Raw genomic sequence first — 16,994 nt, forward strand, 5'->3', positions numbered from 1 at the left:
CTATGTTGAAGATTTCAACATGAGTCAGTCATTTTCTCTTTGATAGAGAACTATGTGGGTTTAAAACTTAAAAACTAAAGTTACCCAACTATCCTATGTTACAGAGTTGAAGAACACAGATACTAAATATCTGTTTTCAAAGGTGAGTGAGTAGTGGTGTGGAGATGTGAAGCAATTAAAATTCAATCATCCTCCTCATATTGAGGATGGAGCATTGAGAAAAGTTGTGTCACCATAGTCACTGCTCTGTGGTCAGTGCTCTACGCTATGTGGACTTGTAGTTGGCCTCCAGCTCCCACATCCTCATGCTAGTCTTATACACACCAAGGCTCTTCGAGTTTTCAGTTGCTACACAGTAGGGCAGATACCAATTGTTTAGCTTTCCTTGTTAATGAGGATATCCACCAAGAATTCCTTTTCCCTCCTTCCATACACTTACAATTACTACAGAGACACAGAACTTTCTTCCGTTTATTAGGTTACTAGAGGCCCGGGGCACAAAATTCATGCACGGGAGGGGAGGAGTCCCTCAGCCCGCCTGCACCCTCTCCAATCCAGGACCCCTTGGGGGATATCCCCTGTGGGATCAGGCCTAAACCGGCAGTAGGGACATCCCTCTCACAATCTGGGAGCGCTGGCTCCTAACCGTTCACCTGCCTGCCTGCCTGATCGCCCCTAACTGCCTCTGCCTGCCGGCCTGATGCCCTTAACTACTCCCCTGTGGGCCTGATCACTCCTAACTGCCCTCCCCTGCTGGCCTGATCACCCCTAACTGCCTTCCCCTGCCAACCTGATCACCCCTAACCTCCTCTGCCTCAGCCCCTGCCACCATGGCTTTGTCCGGAAGGACGTCCAGAAGATGTCTGGTCTAATTAGCATATTATCATTTTATTAGTATAGATAACTTCAACATATACATATAAAGCTGTAGTTCAAAGCAAAACACATCAACTCCTTCCTCCATCAACAGATGGCATTGGTATTATTTAATTATTCTGAGGTTTGCTGAGTTTGTGCTTATTTGTTAAGTGTTTCATGACTATGAATACCAGAATGTCTTCTAAGTACAAAATGTGAATAGTAATTGTGGCATCAAAGCAGAGAATTTTAAAGATTAAAATGGTGAGAAAATATATAACTTATATGAAACCACCAGTAGAATAAAAAGATCTAGGGTGTCCTGGCCAGTGTGGCTCAGTTGGTTGAGCGTCATCCCGTGCACCAAAGGGTTACCAGTTTGATTCCCAGTGCAGGAGGCAGCCGACTGATGTTCTACTCTCACAAGGATGTTTCTCTTTCCCCCTCTCCCTTCCTCTCTCTCTCTAAAAATCAATAAAAAAATATTTTTTAAAATATGTTTTTAATTGATTTTAGAGAGAAAGGGAGAGAGATAAGAGAAACATTGATGAGAGAAAAACAGATTGGCTGCCTCCTACACACCCCCTTCTAGGGATCGAGCCCGCAACCCAGGCATGTGCCTTGACTGGGAATTGAACTGGTAACCTCTTGATTCTTGGGTCGACACTCAACCACTGAGCCAATCCGGAAAAATTGAGGGGCAAGCTGATATTCAGGGATCAGGGTGACAAGGAGCCAGCCAAGAAACTAAGAAGAATGATGTATCATCTCATTTCCAATGGAGAGGTAGGAGGAAAACTAAGAGAGTGTTGAGCTTCTGGAAGCTAATGAAAAACTGGAGGAGGAGCCATAGCAACATAACCCAGAAAACTAAACAAACTCTTAGGCAGAAGGGGCACATCATAAAAACTGAAGCAGCTGCTATTAGAAATGGTTATTTAGAAAGTCAGGTCTCATCTGAACTGATCTGTAAGATCCATACCCTCACAATGGAGACTGTAAGTGGGTAGGCCTAAGAGAGATCATTTGAAGCTTCCAAGGAGCAACATGACACTTTATTTTTAAAAGTGACACTGAAAGATAAGACCTCCAACTTTGCTTTGAGAGCAAGAATGCCATAAAGCACACACAGTCCCCTCTCAAATCATCATGAATAGACCAATAAACAAGATCTTAGGATTAACATAACCACAAGAGCACTTCATTCTGAATCTTTAGCAAGACCTAGATAGGTAAATGAGTTTCCTAGTTGATTAAGGATCGGGTTTTAACCCAATTCCAATCCTGTGAAGTTTTTAACTAACCACTGTTCCAAATGGATACCACTTTCTCCTTTGATTCTATAGCCCCTAAAACTACTCAATCGGCAATCACATTGTCTTAAGATGACTCTCATATTTATACCAGAACTGGATAGAAGCTTTGCATATGTTTTCTCTAATCCTTACAACAACTTTGCAAAGTTGGGTTTATCCCTATTTTATAGGTGAAGAAACTAATGCTTAGAGAGGTCACCCAAGGTTGTCCAGCTAACAAAGAACAAAACCAGGATTCAAACTCAGATCCATCTCACTTCAGAGCCTTTGCCTTTACCCATCCCACAGTACTGCATCTAAGTACTACGCTAATTATCGGCCCCTCTCTCTGTGGACACCCAGGCAAGTTTTCACATCTCTCAGTGCCTCAGTCTTCTCATCCATGAAATAAGGATGAAACATCACAGCGAGTGCATTGTTTTTGAAGATTAAATAAGATGATGTATGTAAACATCCTTTGTAAGCTATAATGGTTTTTATTACATTACTAGATTTTATGTTTCTTCAGGACAGGTTCTTATACCTTACATATCTATGCCCTTCAACACCCAAAAAGTGTTTAATATGAATTGAACAACATCTACTGGTCTTTGGAAAGATTTGAGACACCTTTTCCCACTCTGAGGAGGAAAGAGGTGTCCCATTCTAGGAAGTCTGGATTAACTGTCCTTAATTCAAACCTTAAATTATAACAGGTCGACAACTCAGTGCACCCATCAAACACGAGTTTCAAACACCTACATGGCATTTAACTGTCTGGTGTTTGCTCTCCAACGTGGCTTTCAGTGCCATAACAGTTCGACAGAGAAAATCCCAAATATCAACACCTTTTCTAAGAAAACATGCCTACAGGAGGAAAAGCAGGAAAGAGGCCTGGCTTGTTATCAGAGTCGGAAAAAACCTCACTGCTCCTGTGCTATCTGATTTATTGCCTCCTGGTGAACACAGTGTCTATAACACCGTCTCACTCATCACTCACTACTAAGAAATTTGTTTAAGGAACATATTTATTAAGTTTTATTAGGCATACTCATTTCCCCCCAGTAAGATGAGCATATCTGCCCTGGCCCATGTTTCTCAGTGGATAGAGCGTTGGCCTGAGCACTGAAGGGTCTTGGGTTCGATTCCTGGTCAAGGGCACATACCTGGGTTGCAGGTTTGATCCCCACCCCAGACAGGTTGCGTGCAGGAGATAATCAATGTGTCTCTCTCACATCAATGTCTCTCTCTTTCCCTCTCTCCCCCCTCCTACCCTTCCACTCTCTCTAAAAATCAATGGGAAAAATATCCTTGGGTGAGGATTAACAGCAACAACAAAAAATAAGCTGGGCATATCTGGTGGTATATCCAGGGAAGTGGCCCATTGTGCTCCAAAATAAGGCTATCCTAGATTTGCCACCAGGTAAGCACAGTGGAAGGGAACCAAACCGTGCTTTGCTGTTATATGATTCTTAGGAAGTCACATAACATCATTTCTTTTCTTTTTTATTCTATTTTTAGGGTATGTTTATTAAAGCTGGGGATAATGAAACAAGGAAGGACTTAGGATAGAAGAAGCAACAGGAGAGAGGGTAGGTGAGCTGCTTTGGCTCACTGAGAAGTCAGAAAGAAAGGGGGCCTTGGAGACAGGTTCAGGGGGTAAGCCCGGAAGGAGCTGTCGCTGCCCACTGCTCCCCTGGTTGCAAGTCTCCTGGGGTCCCTTAGAGGTTAGGAGATCTGTGCCTGTGGGAGAAGAGGAGGGGAACGGGAAAGATGTAGGAGTGCTCCAGGGAGGGAGAGAACGGCAACATCTTTGTTAACAATGGGTCTGTTTTCCAGCCGCAAAAATAGGCTAATATTATTTATTCTGCCACAGATTTCTTGTGATCAAATGAAATAGTATAAGTTAAATTAATTTACAAAATATTTTTGTAATCTAGTTATTACAGAAATAACTAGACAATCACCCGCTACTTGTGCTTTGATAAATGTTTGGTATAGCAAAGCTGGGAGACTGAGTTCTCTGGGTGTGTTCACCTTATAGTACCAAAGAGAATTATTTAAAAACTCTACTCATCTTTGAAAAAGAATATAACAAATGTTATTTTAATAAGAGAAGCCATGGAAGAGGAAGGTGGTAAAGCTGATCCTTCCACAATGGATCTGTAGTCCAACAGCAAAAATACAGTGTCCAATGGTTCGGATATGCCTTCCTAAAAAGTGTGCAATGGATCATTAGATCAAGATGTAGCCACATACTAGCTCATTTTACCCAGTACCTCAGTCACTAAAAAATGCCAAGTGGCTCACAGTATTAAAACTAGTTCTTCTTGTCTCCCCTGTGGTCATCCCAGATGCTTCCCCAACACCTCTGGCAAAAAAAGAATAAGGGGAAATGAGAAATAAAAGTATTCTTGGATCCAGGACGTTCCTGCCATCTCTCTTCATGTTTCCTTAACCTAATTCCTATGAACTGGGCATAGGAACCCACAGTGTTGAATATAATTTACCAGCTGACCCATTGTGCCCAGTAATTTTTTGACCTATGTTACAAACTTTCACTAAAACTTTAAAGAAAAATCGCACAAATGTCCAAAAGTGGACTAAAAGCTGGATAGGATTCCGGTTCACACACATAGTATGCATACGAAAGAAAAATTTATCTTAGTATCATTTTTGTTTATCAAGTATGTTGACCTGTAAATACACTTTCAGCCACAACAGTAAGAAAAAAGGGAAACACATAAGAAGCATCTTAGAGCAAAATCTGCCAGGGGCAAATATTTTAGACACTGCTTATTCTTGGTTCAGCAGAAATAGAGATAAGCAATATAAATTGCTGGAGCACTTGAAATCCTAATTTCCTATGAAACCCTTCCCTCTCCTCTCATTGGGAACTTGCTAACATTTCTTAAGTAATCAATCCCAGAAGTATCCCACAAGTGAAATGTCAGGCTTCTTTGTGTCAAGGCCACTGGCTTTTCCTATTTACCTAATTTCCACACCCTGTTTCAAAAAGAACTTATTGATGTTGGCAAAAACCACTGCACCATCTTTGCCCCTGATTATGATCTGCAAGCCACTTGAAGCAACAGTGACCCATCAAGTTTTGAAGTTGTTTTTGTTTGTGTAGGTTTAGTGATGTTTAAAATATCCAAGCACACCATTACACATGTCCCCTCTTTGAATGATCTGATAGCTGTTGCCTTAAAAGACCTGAATTGTGATCACCAGAGATTTTGAGGCCAACTTCAGCCTGATCTATTTTGCTCTTCTAGGTTTTCCTGTGTGAAATAATATCTGTTACCAGCAAAGCCAAGGAAGCATACTCACCAAGTGAACATAAGGCACGAAGTATCCAAAAAGCGCAAGCGGGATTCCAACGGCCCACACTGCATAAGCTGTCACCTTGAAGATGGCGAAATTGAAAATTTTTTGGGGAGGACTGAACTTTCTCTTGGATCTGTTGCCTCCTTTGACGCCACTCTCTTTCGCTCTGACACTGGGCGCAAGAGGTCGGTAAGTAAAGCCAGCCAGAAAGAGAACGAACATGAAGATGCAGAGGATTCTCAGCGTGTAAAAGAGGTCCAAATTTTCGGTCAGAACCCTTAAAAGGAGAGGCAGCAAAATTGTGAAGAGACTGCTGCCCGCGGTGACAATGCCATTCACCAGTCCGAGGCGCTTCTTGAAATAGTGTCCCAAAATGACCAAGGAAGGCTGGTACGCAAAGGAGCAGCCACTGGCAAATATGATTCCGTAGGTGAGGTACAGAGGTTCGATGGAACTGTGTGAAGACGAAAAACATGGAAAGCAGCTTTCATTATTTTTATCCCGTGCTTGGTAGAATAAAACCTTAGCAAGCAAGTGGGTTTTAGTGAATCGGTGTATTTTCTACAAATAAAATGTAACTAAAGACAGGTGAACAACTTAGTAAACCAAGAATGTAGCACTAAACATATTTTAACTTAATCTGAATGGGTAATATAAATGCCTCAAGTATGTGAAAAATGACGGCTAAGTCATCGGTGATTTTGTTCCTCCTTCTCTTCCCATGGATTTCCCATGAATCCTGCAGCACTGGGTAAAAGCTGTGTGCTTTCCGCCCTCATACAGGACGGGCCTCAGTGAAACCGACTGTGTTAAAACTAACACAAAAACAACTTAGTCTCAATAAATGTTTTAACTATGAAAATTCACTATTCTATGGAGTTTTCCCGGGCACAAAGGAAAAGGCTGTATTTTATATTTCCTCCCCAAGGTTATGTCAGGAACATCTGCACAGAAGAGCAGTTGTGTCTCATTTTTGCTGGCCTAAGGGCTGCAGACCAACCTTCGCCCTGTACTGCGCTGTTCTCGGTGTTATGCAAGATAGCAAGAAGTCATATTCTCATTGCAGAAAGATCAAATGAAGCATGTTCCCAGTTTGTAAGCTTTAAGGCCACATACATCTCAAAGAAATAATAAAGGATTCAGAATTTTATAGTTTAACCAAGAAACTTAATTATATATCTCTTATAAAAACAAAGGAGCATATCATTAAATTCTTTAAAACAATTAAGGAGAAAAAGAAAACAATATGTTTTCCTTTGACATGTCCAATTCAAAAGGCTATTTATCAAATAATAAAGGCAAACTATTTAATAGAAATTAAGATAAAGTTGGTTAATAATTAAATTTTGGACAATACTAGTCTAGCAATATGCTGAGGTAGGCACAGGAACTCTAGAATCTGATAAAAATTAAGCATGTTTGCAAACCTCTCAGATGCCCTTTCCCCCCTATTAATCCACAACTAGCCCTATCTTTTAATCAGGTTCCAGAGTCACTCCCAGATTAACTTGACCTCACCCTGATCATCCATTACTTTATCTCCACTCTTTATTCAATAAACATATATTCAGCAGCTACTGTGTTCCAGGTACTTGGTGAAAAACAATATTTAAAATGTGGTTATGCCCTACTCATAGTCTGCTTAGTAAAACAAGATATCTATCCCATATATTACAGAACAAAATATACATAATATTTCATTTATTCTGCATCAATTTTTCCACAGAAATAGTTTTCCAGGTAACTGCAACTTACTTCTTAAGGCACTACTTTATTTTTTTTTATTTATAATTTTATTTTTATTTAATTTTAAAGGAAGAATCTAAATCTATTATACATTTCTCTGCTTTCTTCAAGGTGTATATTAAAAATGGTATCCACCAGGGGAGGCTGAAAGGAGTGGTGGTAAGAGATCAACCAAAGGACTGTATGCATGCATATACGCATAATCAATAGACACAATACATAAGTCAAGTACATAAGCTTTGTGATGGCATTTTCACTGCCACTGAGTACTTTAGATTTACTTCTAAATTTTCACCTCAGTAACAAATCGGTCAAATTGTTGAAAGTTTGACAACTGAATAAGTGCAGTGTAAGTCAGTAAGATGCCAGTCCTGTGTGTAAAAAGGATTCAGAGAAGGGACACTGACATGCTCTGGGAATGCTAGAGAAGGTTTTCCTAAGAAGGTAGAATTTGAACTATAGGAAAAGTGGGTCCACTGTTCAACACTTGGAACTTATACCACATTTGCCCTTGCTCCTGCGTGTTGCTCTAAAAGCGCGGTATCTTTTGCCAGGCTGGTGTGGCTCAGTGGTTGAGCGTTGACCTATGAACCAGGAGGTCATGGTTTAATTCCAGGTCAGGGCACATGCCTGGGTTATAGACTTGCTCCCCAGTAGGGAGCATGCAGGAGGAAGCTGAACAATGATTCTCTCTCATCATTGATGTTTCTATCTCTCTCTCTCCCTCTCCCTTCCTCTCTCTGAAATGAAAAAAAAAACAAAAAATTAAAAAAAAAACACATATTTTTTAAATAAATAAAAGTTTGGTATCTTTTGACCAGTGGAACTGAGTGGAAAATATGAGAACATTACATGTAGCAAATATGGTTTCAAGACATTTTGTTGAGTCTCAATATAAAACACATTTCATAATTTTTACTTCTCAATCATCAAAAGTTTGAAAAACATTGCTTGCTGTAAGTAGGTTTGTATATATGTTTTTTGTCTACCAAATAAGGTAATAAATTACATGGGTTTTCTATCGGCTGGTCATCTCTCCACCAAAGCCTGATTGTTAATATATTCAAGTGCTTTGGCCACATGTACGGGCAATGGGTACCTGGAAGCTTCCAGATCAAAACAGGTATCTGACAAGTTGGTAATAGCACAATATTGTATTATTGCTAAAAAAACAAGAACTCAAATTATCCCTGGCTGGTGTGGCTCGGTTGGTTGGAATGTCATCCCATGGGTTCAATTCCCGATGAGGGCACATACCTAGCTTGTGGGTTTGAGCCTGAGTTAGGGAGGCAACAGATCGATGTAGCTCTCTCACATCTATGTTTCTATCTCTCCTTTTCTCCCTCTATTAAAAAAAAAAGTTAGAACTTCCTTTAAAAATAAAAAAAGTGAAAGTAATTACCTAAGCAGAATCTTATTTCAAACAAAATTGTTTTGTTTCTTTAAAAGACAACTTTAGAAGGGAAAAAATCATAAAGGCACTATAAAGATGGCATATATATTTTCTATCAAGGCATAAAAATAATTGTTTAGAATCCAAATAAAATGTCTAGCCCTAGCTGGTTTGGCTTAGTGAATAGTGTCGGCCTGAGGTCTGGAGGGTCCCGGGTTTGATTCTGGTCAAAGCCACATACCTCAGTTGGAAGCTTTGATCCCCAGACCTGGTCGGGGAGCATATAGGAGGCAACCAATTGACGTGTCTCTCTCACATCAATATTTCGTTATCTATCTCCCCCGCTCCCATTCTCTAAAAAAAATTTTTTTTTTAAGTTAGGTGAAAGAAAGAGGCTCATTTTAGAGATGAGGAAGGGGTAGAGGTAAGGTGGGTGGGGGTAAAATCAGTAAACCAAGGATTCTGTTGATTAAATCCAGAATATTTAAAAACCATCAGGGCAACAAATGTAAGTGTGTGTGTTTTTTCTAATGATTCAATAATGCTTTTCAACTAGTGCATGAAGATAGCTAGGTAAGGGAAAGAGGCAAAAAATTAGGATCAAACCACTAAAGTAGACATAAGACGGAAATCATTTTAAGAGGTTTTCTTGTTAATCACCTGTTAGCTAGAGCAATATATTAAGCAGTGTTTCTTTAACCAGGGATTGTTCTGACAATGCAACGGGATTTACTAGTAGAGCTGGACCTGGAGGGAGAAGTGCTCCATACAGTAATATGCCCATTCGCTCTTCGCAGTTAGTTCCTCTTCATCGGTATGAGCTACATCTTTAACAGACACAGGCAAAATGTACTGATATTTTTTTTCTTTTAAGCTGCATTTGACCACTGCATTTTGCCATAATCTTTTTAAATTTTAGTGTGTTCTTTTAAAAAAAAAATGCACACAGGAATTCTCTACCTGGGTTGAAATAAATAACCAAGTTCTTTTCATTAATAAAAACATCTCATATCAAGCCTATGAACAACTGCTTCAACACCCCACTTATTATACCCTTCGGGCCTCAGACTGAGCTGACCTTCAGCTAATGCTATTGCTTTAGACAACTCATTGTATGAGTTCTTTTAGGAGTGTTATGTGATTAGAAAAAAACTAAAGGGGAAACATTTTTCTTGCTCCAGGGAACATACACCGGTAAATCCTGAACAATGTCTAACTGTGAGGCACTATAAGCAAAAACACTCAATTTCGCAAGCTCTGATTTGCTGCGATGGATAACAATGAGCAGGTCATATTGCGTACAGTTTAAGCAACAAAAAGGAAGATGTTTTCTTGTAAACAGCAAAGTTTCTGAAAGGAAAATTTTAAGGTACCTAACAGTTCTCAAAAAGCAACATGAAGAAACCAAGTCCTTACCTTACAAAAGAACTGGACATGAGTCCAATGAATCCAATAGCAGCACCCACAACAGCTGTTTGCCGACAACCAAATATGTCTGTGAAGATGCTGACTATTGGGCAGCAAAAGAAAATCATTCCCATGGAGAGAGAACTTACCCATGCTGTAAAGAGAGAGAAAAATAAAGGGACATTACGACATGGTAAATTACATTTGCACTTATTCCACAAGTTATAATACATATTAGGAAAATAACAGTCAAAAACTGGAAAGAATCCAAATGTCCAGAAATAAGTGACTGGATAAACAAATTATGCTGTATTCATATAATAGAATACTACTCGGCAATAAATAAGAGTGAACTATTGATAAATACAGGAACATGAATGAAAACCAAAATAATCATGCTAAGTGAAAGAAGTCAGACCACAAAGGAGTCTATAAAGTATGATTCCATTTATGTAAAATTCTAAAAAATACAAATTAATTTATAGTGCCAGAAGTATATCAGTGTTTATCTGGTTGGGAGCAGTGGGGAGGGAGAAGGGAGGAGGAAGCTGGAGGAAGGAATTACCAACTGGCACAAAGAAACTTTTAAGGGTAATGGTATGTTCATTATCTTCACTGTAGTAGTGGTTTCACTGGCTTACTAGTATATATATATGACAAAACTCACCAAATTACATACATACCTTAAAAATGCTAAACAGTTTATTACATCAGTTATACCTCAATAATGCTGATAAAACAAGAAATGAATCTATATGGAAGATTTCGACAGCAACAAAAAATAATGTCATAAAAAACAAACACACAAAATAAAACAGAGAACTACAGGGAGAACTAGACAAATCCACAATTGTAGTTGTATATTTTAGCACATCTCTCTCAGTAATTAATAGAACCAGAAGACACGCCCCCTCCCCCAAAATCAATAAAATATACAAGTCTGGATGACACTATCAATCATCTTAACCTATTAACATATATAGAACTCAATATCCAACAATTGCAGAAAATTGTTTGCTCTGCCAGGGAAATCATTAATCACTGATGAGGGTTGGGTGGGGACAGAGCAGGAGAGAACTAATCTCTCTGGAATGCCTTCTAATCCATGGGAAGGACCTGCACAGAACTGTCCTAGATCTTTAGGCAGCCCTGCAAGGTATATTATCCTCTCATCTGAAATATGGGGGGAAAGATTAGAGATGTTAAAAAAGCAACTTGCCAAGGTTATGCAACTTTACTGGGATCCAAACTAAACATTCAAGGTGTAAACAGGAATAAGAAGATATACCCAAGAGTCCTTCATTAAAAAACATCCACCATGAGTACCCACAAGCAAGCATGTACTCACCATGGCATATATATAATATTTTTAAAATTTATTTCAGAGAGAAAAAGGGAGAGGGAGAGAGGGATGGAAACATCAATGATGACAGAGAATCATTGATGAATCGGCTGCCTCTTGCCCACCCCGAACTGGGAAGGGAACCCGCAACCCAGACATGTGCCCTGACTGGGAATCGAACCAATAACCTCCTGGCTCACAGGTCAATGCTCAAACACTGAGCCACACCAGCCGGGCTGATGTTGATATCACTCAAGATGACACAGTGAATTCACACTTCCATGCATGTCTGCTGTTCCAAACACAAAGTACCAATACAGTTAAGAGTTATTTTTTAAAAAATATATTTTATTGATTTTTTACAGAGAGGAAGGGAGAGGGATAGAGAGTTAGAAACATCGATGAGAGAGAAGCATCGATAAGCTGCCTCCTGCCCACCTCCTACTGGGGATGTGCCTGCAACCAAGGTACATGCCCTTGACTAGAATCGAATCTGGGACCTTTCAGTACACATGCCGACGCTCTATCCACTGAGCCAGACCGGTTAGGGCTTAAGAGTTATTTGTTCAAAACACAATAAAGACCTAGTCATGAGCTACAGAATGGGATGGAATAAGTGGGGCCTGAGTTCTGGGGTCCAGGTCTGGAAGCAGGCTTAGCAATTGAAAAAGGACTAAAAGTGTTTCCTGTGAGCCAGAAGAGAGCCAAGCTGATTAACTGGGGCCAGAGCTAAAATCCCCAACACCCTGTGAAAGGAGACTGGAGGTGAGAGAGAGTTGCATGGAAACTCAATTACTGCTCTGCCGATTTCAGATTTAGAACACTTCGAGCCTCTCGGGGAAGGTGGGGGAAGAGACAGCCTCATGGCCTGGTTCTAAACTTGGAATTCAAGGAGTCAAGTAGAAGAAAGTGCAAACCGTTAGGTAGGGAGGGTGAGGAAGGAGAGTATCAAACAAACAAAATATACCTGCCACTCAGAATGATCCTGTAAATTCCAAAAATTGAAGCCAATCCAATGTTAAGACAGACAACCAACAAAATCACCCATTAGCAAATGCAGTCATTTCATATGAAACTAATTCCATAGACCAGCCTGACTACCACACCAAAATGAGTATGTTTAGAATGTTCAGAGAAATAAATTTTTATTTAAAAATAGAACAAGAAATTATGAAACAAATAAGCAAAAAAAAAAAATCAAGGGTAAGTGCATAAAAAAGAGTATTCATTAGAAATCCTAGATATGAAAAAAATAGTCATTGAAATAAAACATTCAATAGATGATGAAAAAAATTTTTTATTGATTTCAGAGAGGAAGGAAAGGGAGAAAGAGATAGAAAAATCAATGATGAGAGAGAATCATTGATCTGCTGCCTCCTACATGCCCCACACTGGGGATGAAGCCCACAACCCGGGCATGTGCCCTGACTGGGAATCGAACTGTAACCTCCTGGTTCATAGGTCAATGCTCAACCCCTGAGCCACGCCAGCCGGGCTGATGAAGAAAATTTTTTGCTCCAGATTACAGATTACAAAGCTAAATGTGAAAAAATGGATCTTAAAATAAAGAATATCTTGACCTTGACCTCATGATAGAAAAAGTTTTTCAAGACATAAGTAAAAACCATGAAGGAAAATATGGATGAGCTCTAACCTCATTAAAATTTACAACTTCTATGCCTCAGAAGACCATAGGACAGTGATGGCGAACCTATGACATGCATGTCAGAAGTGACACGCGAACTCATTTTTTTGGTTGATTTTTCTTTGTTAAATGGCACTTAAATATATAAAATAAATATCAGAAATATAAGTCTTTGTTTTACTATGGTTGCAAATATCAAAAAATTTCTGTATGTGACACGGCACCAGAGTTAAGTTAGGGTTTTTCAAAATGCTGACACGCCAAGATCAAAACTGCCCTAGGACCAAGGCAAAAAGAGATGATCCATAGAAAAGGAGATCATTGCAGTGCATAGAACTAGCAAATTATTACCAGCTTGCATTTATAAAGAGAGCCTATAAATTAAGAAGGAAAAGACAACCCAACAGAAACATGGGCAAAAGAGTTGGGAGGAAAGAGACAGAAGAGAAAACCCAATGGCCAACTGACGTTTACAAAGGTGCTCGTTAGTCATCAGAAAAAAGCAAATTAAAAGAATAAATCACCATAATTTGGCAAAAATTAAGAAGTCTGACCTTAACAAATTTTAGTGAGGTTATGGAGAAATGGAAACTCTTATGCATACCACATAATCTGAAATAACCATCGTGAACAGCAATTTGGTAACATCTAGGAAAAGCCAAAGATGTGCAAACTTCACATTTTACCACTTCTACTTCCAGGAATGTACTCCAGAGAAAATTCACACATGTGCACAGGAGACATGAATAAGAAAGTTCACTGGAGTGCTGTTTGCAACAGTAAAAAACTAGAAACAGCCTGGCTGTAGTTGAGCATCAACTATGAACCAGGAGGTCATGGTTCTATTCCCATTCAGGGCACATGCCTGGTCTGTGAGCTCAATCCCCAGCAGGGGGCATGCAAGAGGCAGCGGGTTAATGATTCTCTCTCATCATTGATGCTTCTATCTCTCTCTCCCTCTCCTTTTCTCTTTGAAGTCAATAAAAATATTTTTTTTAAACAAAGAAAGAAAAAAGCAGTCTTATGCTTATAACTAGTTTTGCCTGAGCTAGAAATCTATTTTAATGAACCTAGCCAGAACATCCAGTCCTGAAAACATAAAGACAACTATCCTTCCTGTACAATGAAAATATCTGCAATGTGAAGGGGAAATAGAGGGTTAAAGTAATTGCTACAGAGCAAACTAGAGAAAAAGGGTCCTGACTATGGACTGCTTCGCCAAGCAGTATCATTTCTGCCAAAGAAGGTAAACATCAAGCCAGCCTAAGTGGAGAAAGACATGTATTTCAAAAAAGTCCCGTTGTGAGATCTTGAAGAATTTAAAAGTAATTTAAATCATAAAGCTTTATGTTGCCATTTAATACTTAATAGCAGCATGTGTTATTTAAAAAGTAAAAAGGAACATTAATACCTCACAGAGCTTAGAGTATTAAAGGTCATTCTGGACAGCTTATACTATCCCCATTCCCTTCAAGAGGAGAGAAAGAACTGTGTACTCCAAGCATGTCAAACTCAAAGGCTAACACGGGCCAAATAAACAAGGTTTAAGTTTATGTGGGCCACATGAAAAAACAAAAGCTTCGATTTTCATAGAAATGTAGGTTTATTTCAATAGAGACATGCTGAATGCAAAGGGCTGAAATAAATAATTGTTAACACAAAATAATAGAACATTTTAATAAAAATATTTTTTCTTGAACATTAACTTACCAGACACTGAATAACTGCACAAGTTAATAAGTGTAACACAAATAAACCTATTTTTCTTGTTCTCCGAAAGCAAAATATTTCCTGATGCGCACACCAAACAAGTCAGTACAAGACTAATGACGTGGCAATCAGCTGCTAAAATATTTGCTGCTAGGATTAGTGGAGAGAAATGGTGCGCCTGTGCGTATAAGGCAAATGAATGCAATACGATTATAGTAATCAGTCATTACTGAACGTTGTAGTTTGTTATTAATAACTAGTGGCCTGGTGCATGGATTTGTGCACATTGAGAGGAAATTAATTAGAAGAAATATTTTAATATCACTATTCTCCCTTTCTCCATAATAAAAGTGTCAACCAAATTCACGATCGACAATGACAGATCAAAACACACACGTGCGATTGGCACCAGCGAGAGCTTAATATGTATCGCACACGTCAACTTAGCCTTTTATAGATATAGACTAAACCTGCTTGATTAGACCTGCTTTCTGATGTAGCTAAACTTTTTCCAACCCAGTGAAGCACCCCAACTTCTCTTTCAGGTAACTGTCAGCAACACAGCAGTAAATATCATCATTAAACAGATTATTATTGTAGATCACGCAGGGAGAACAAAGGGTAAAATATTTAACTGCAGCAGTGCTTGACTATATTCTGCGCAGTGAGAAAACCTGAAGTCATTTTCAAGGTCCACCATTTCTTACTTCTTTTCAGTCAGGTCAAGTTTCTAAGCTTTCTAAATCTCCATTTTCCAGCTAATGAAAAGAAATAGAATTCCACCAAGTCTCCTATCCACCTACTCCAGGACTTCTGGGAGGTTCTAATGAGATGAGGCATGGGAAAACGCTTCACAGACATTTGGTTAAAGTGTAAATGTTTCCACCTGGCTATAAAGCAAGTCATGTTCCTGGACTGAAGAAACTCCAAGGAGGCTAGTCATCACTAGGGAGAGGAAGCCGGGTGCTGCTACGTGACGTCATTACCCAGCCTCCTCAGCTACTGTTTCCAGGCTGGGCTCGGCTGTGGGCCGCATTCTGCACCATGGGGTCTCGGCAGCGGCTGTGATTTGGTGCGCTGTGGCTCCGGGGTTGTGGCAGGGCCTGTGCCCCACTTGGGGGAAGCCGAGTGTTGCTTTGTGGGCACCAGGTCGACGGCACCATTTCTCTGTAAACGGCCAGTGCCCGTCACAGCAGCTCCTGTGTTTTGAGTGTCTGCTCCCTGGTGGTCAGTGCATGTCATAGTGACAAGTCAGACAGTAGGGCACTTAGCATATTAGCCTTTTATATAGAGAGAGATTATGTATAATAGGATATAGTAAAAATTAAGTTATGAAATTTTTATTAAAATGCTTTTTACATACTGTTATATTGGCTGGGCCACAAAAATATTTGTTGTGGGCCACGTGTGGCCTGCGGGCCACGAGTTTGACATGCTTGGCCCACTCCATTCGAAGGGGTTTATTTGAGTACAAGTAATTTAGTCTAGGAAAACTCCAAGGTAACATTTCTGGTTCATCTCAAACCAGAGCCCCTTCTGTAGCCCAGCACAGAACTTTGTATATATTTCCTACAAAGTTTTGCGCTAAGTAACATGTATTAGGTGCTTCCTATGTGCCAGGCACTGCTTAAGTGCTTTGTATGCATTACTATTTTAATCCTTAAACAACCCTGATTGAAGTCCTCTGATTATCATTACAGAGGAGGAAACTGAGGCAAAGAATGGTTACACAACTTGCCCAAGGCCCCAAAGATACACAGTGGAGGAAGGGAAGCCAGGCAGTCTGGAGGCCGAGTGTCAACCACTACATACCAGCCACCAGGAGCAGCCAATGTCTGTGAACAACTACAGCACATCTGGAGACACCTGGAGCACCTCCTCCTAAGGCTGCTCTGTTCAAACAAGCCCTGATGTCCCAGGAAACATCAACCTGCACAAATCAGTTTCAACCGAACAGGTAGATTTCTATCTCCATCCTAAGGGCTAACTAAACAAAGACTCTCAGATCAGCATTCCTGGCAACAAGTAATTCTGCCAGGGAGTTACTTACCACTGAATAGCAGAAAATGAAGAGATAACATTTAAACTGCCAACATAAGCCATCAACTTTATTTTCAGGCTGGGTTGCAAGCCAAGCCTCTCACTCACATTGGCCCTGGAACAGCTTTTACATAAAAGAGTTTATTAAGACAAGCTGAGTTGATGAATAACTGAGAAAAAAATAGCTTAAAAGATACCAAAACCAGTCAGCTTTTACTCTGTTCTTCT

At 39.7% G+C, this 16,994-nt stretch overlaps 1 protein-coding gene across 1 annotated transcript in view; it reads right to left on the reverse strand.

Moving 5' to 3' along the window:
* SLC16A10 (solute carrier family 16 member 10) overlaps positions 1 to 16,994 on the reverse strand; it is a 97,929-nt gene that overhangs the window by 32,235 nt on the left and 48,700 nt on the right. Inside the window, exons 2-3 of the mRNA XM_059700695.1 lie at positions 10,039 to 10,183; positions 5,487 to 5,937 (exon numbers count right to left, since the gene is read on the reverse strand). Of these exons, the coding sequence (XP_059556678.1) occupies positions 5,487 to 5,937; positions 10,039 to 10,183 (596 nt within the window). The remainder of the gene's footprint in view (positions 1 to 5,486; positions 5,938 to 10,038; positions 10,184 to 16,994) is intronic.

This window comes from Myotis daubentonii, chromosome 6, assembly GCF_963259705.1.
Source record: "Myotis daubentonii chromosome 6, mMyoDau2.1, whole genome shotgun sequence".
NCBI classification, from domain to species: Eukaryota; Metazoa; Chordata; class Mammalia; order Chiroptera; family Vespertilionidae; genus Myotis; species Myotis daubentonii.